Here is a 2,274-nt window from a genome sequence, read left to right on the forward strand (position 1 = left end):
TGGGAGCTCCTTGGGGACGGTCCCATTGGGAGACAGTTCCCTACTGGACTCATGGCCAGCACCACTGCAATCGCCCCGTGCTTCGCTCAAGCTGCCGGGTGCGGTTGTGGTGATGAACGTACTGTAATACCCCGCTTCTTGGAGAACCTCCCTTAAAACTGAAGCTTCGCCACGTGCGGCAGCAAATTCAGCTTGCGAGGCACTGAGATCCAATTTCAAAATTGGATTCACGTTCTCATGGTTTTTTATGCGTTCCAACGCCTGCACTTTGTGACTCTCCCTTTGTCAACTGTGGTGTTGCCATCTAGTGCCCAGGACCCGTCACGGATATCAATTCTAATCGTCCACCAGCGCGGTCGCGTTCAGCTTTTGAGATTACGAGTGAGAAAAGGCAACACAAACCACCCGCCCAATTACGTGTATTTCACAAGGACTTGCAGAGAAGATGAAGTGCTCTTGTATCACATGTCCAGGTTAAGATTCTCTACCCGGTGCCCCTCAGCTATTTAGAACATGTCCTGGCATTGCTTTTTCTTCAAAATATAAATTTACTTTTGTTGGTCATTACTTTGGATTGAAGGTGAGGTAAATGGAAGAGATACCAATACTGGTTAAAATTTTCTCCTATTTAATACCTTAATATGCTTAGGGGAAATTGAATAGCTTTAGCTATTATTCGTACCCACACCATACATCCTTTAGGTACTCTTTAAAGAGCATCTATGTCTGGCCAAATTTCAGCATTTCTTCCAAAAGTGATTTCAGTGAGCCTTTTTTTTTTTTTTCCCCCTTCTGGAGCAGTATACTACAGACTTTGGAAGGAGTAAACCTTTAGTCGGTTGGAAAAGTAAATTGCATGAACGCAGCAGCTGCATGAAATAATTCAGAACAATCAGTATGACACAGCCATTCTCAGGGTGTGGTGACATCCCATAACTTAGATCTACTATGCTGAAAATAAGTTGGTACTTTCCCACCTGTGATATCAATGTTTTTCAAAAAACCCACTGCTGTTTAACTTGTGAGACACTGTAAGACTTGCAACTGGAATCTGGTCTACAGAACGCTAAAATCTGTAGTTTCCACCTCCTTACCTTACCTCAGTAGCCCAAATCTCCCCAGTTTTAAGGATCTATTGTCTATGTGCTGTACTGTGGGGATTGAACCGTCTTATCATTCTATTTGTAATGCTTTTCTGGCAGAATACTTTGTTTTCCCTGGCAGTAAAAAAACATCAAGTTTTCTTAGCCTTGCTTTAAGCTCCTCCCCCTGTAAACAAATCTCACATTTTTTGCCACTTTAGGTCACACTTGTTACAGATTTCTTACGTATCTTGCATACAATTCAACACTCTTCTGACTAAAAAACAGCAATGATTCGAGCCCCTTTTTCCAAAAAGAAACTTGCCGTTTCAGATTGCAAGACAAATAAGAAAAGGCAGTGCCATGCATGTTCCTGGTGCGACTGGAAGTGGTTAGTTCCCCTCAGCTTTTCTGAGACTTGCAGTGTGTGAGGGCAGCACAGGAGGTTGGAAGCCACATGAAGGACTTCTTGGGGACACTGAGAAACACATAATTCATCAAGAAGAAACCACCTCTGTGAATCACCAGTGCTTGCTCACCACCGTGGAAAAAAATCAGACAGACACATTTGTGCTACTGCAGTGCTCACCAGAATCCACGGATGTCCCACAGAAGGGCCTTGTTCTTGGGAGAGTAGGAAATTACACAGAGAATGTGCCTGGAAAATGCTACAGTAAACACTAGGCAAATTCACCTACCTACTGTTTTTGAGGGGGGAACCACAAACCCTTGCAACCCCTCAGACAAGCAGTTCAGCAGTGAAGGCTTTCATGTTTTTCCACTAAAAGCCACCTGTCACCCCGTGCAGGCTGCCCATCGTACCACAAGCTCAGATGGACGAATGGTCTGGGAAGCCTGATAAAAGGAGAGAGGGGTTCCCAGTTATGGCTCTTTCACACCATAACCTAAACTGAGGAAAAAAACCCTGCTGGAGAACACAGCCTGTTCCGGTAGCCGTAGGATATTTATTGAGGAATAATGAGTTTACACAGCAGACCCATGTCAGCCTTTCCCCCCCGGCTGCTGGGGCAGCCTGAAGCCCACCAGCCCGGCGACCTCCTCGGGCGAGCGCTCGCCCCTGCCGTGGTACTCGCGGTGCAGGGCCTCGTGCTCGCGGACACTGCGGAGCAGGCACAGGTAGGTGGCGGCCTGGAAGTGCAGCTCCTGCTGGGCCCGGCACAGCTTCTCGCTG

The 2,274-nt window shown here is 46.7% G+C and overlaps 1 protein-coding gene across 1 annotated transcript in view; it reads right to left on the bottom strand.

Annotated features, from left to right (window-relative positions):
* Nucleotides 1-2,022: 2,022 nt before the first annotated feature.
* The window catches only part of FMC1 (formation of mitochondrial complex V assembly factor 1 homolog), a 2,438-nt gene continuing 2,186 nt past the window's right edge, over nucleotides 2,023-2,274 (bottom strand). Inside the window, exon 2 of the mRNA XM_029963426.1 lies at nucleotides 2,023-2,271. Within this exon, the coding sequence (XP_029819286.1) occupies nucleotides 2,085-2,271 (187 nt within the window). The 3' untranslated portion in view covers nucleotides 2,023-2,084. The remainder of the gene's footprint in view (nucleotides 2,272-2,274) is intronic.

The sequence above is a fragment of the Manacus vitellinus genome, unplaced genomic scaffold (assembly GCF_001715985.3).
Source record: "Manacus vitellinus isolate BGI_N305 unplaced genomic scaffold, ASM171598v3 scaffold_5_pilon, whole genome shotgun sequence".
NCBI classification, from domain to species: domain Eukaryota; kingdom Metazoa; phylum Chordata; class Aves; order Passeriformes; family Pipridae; genus Manacus; species Manacus vitellinus.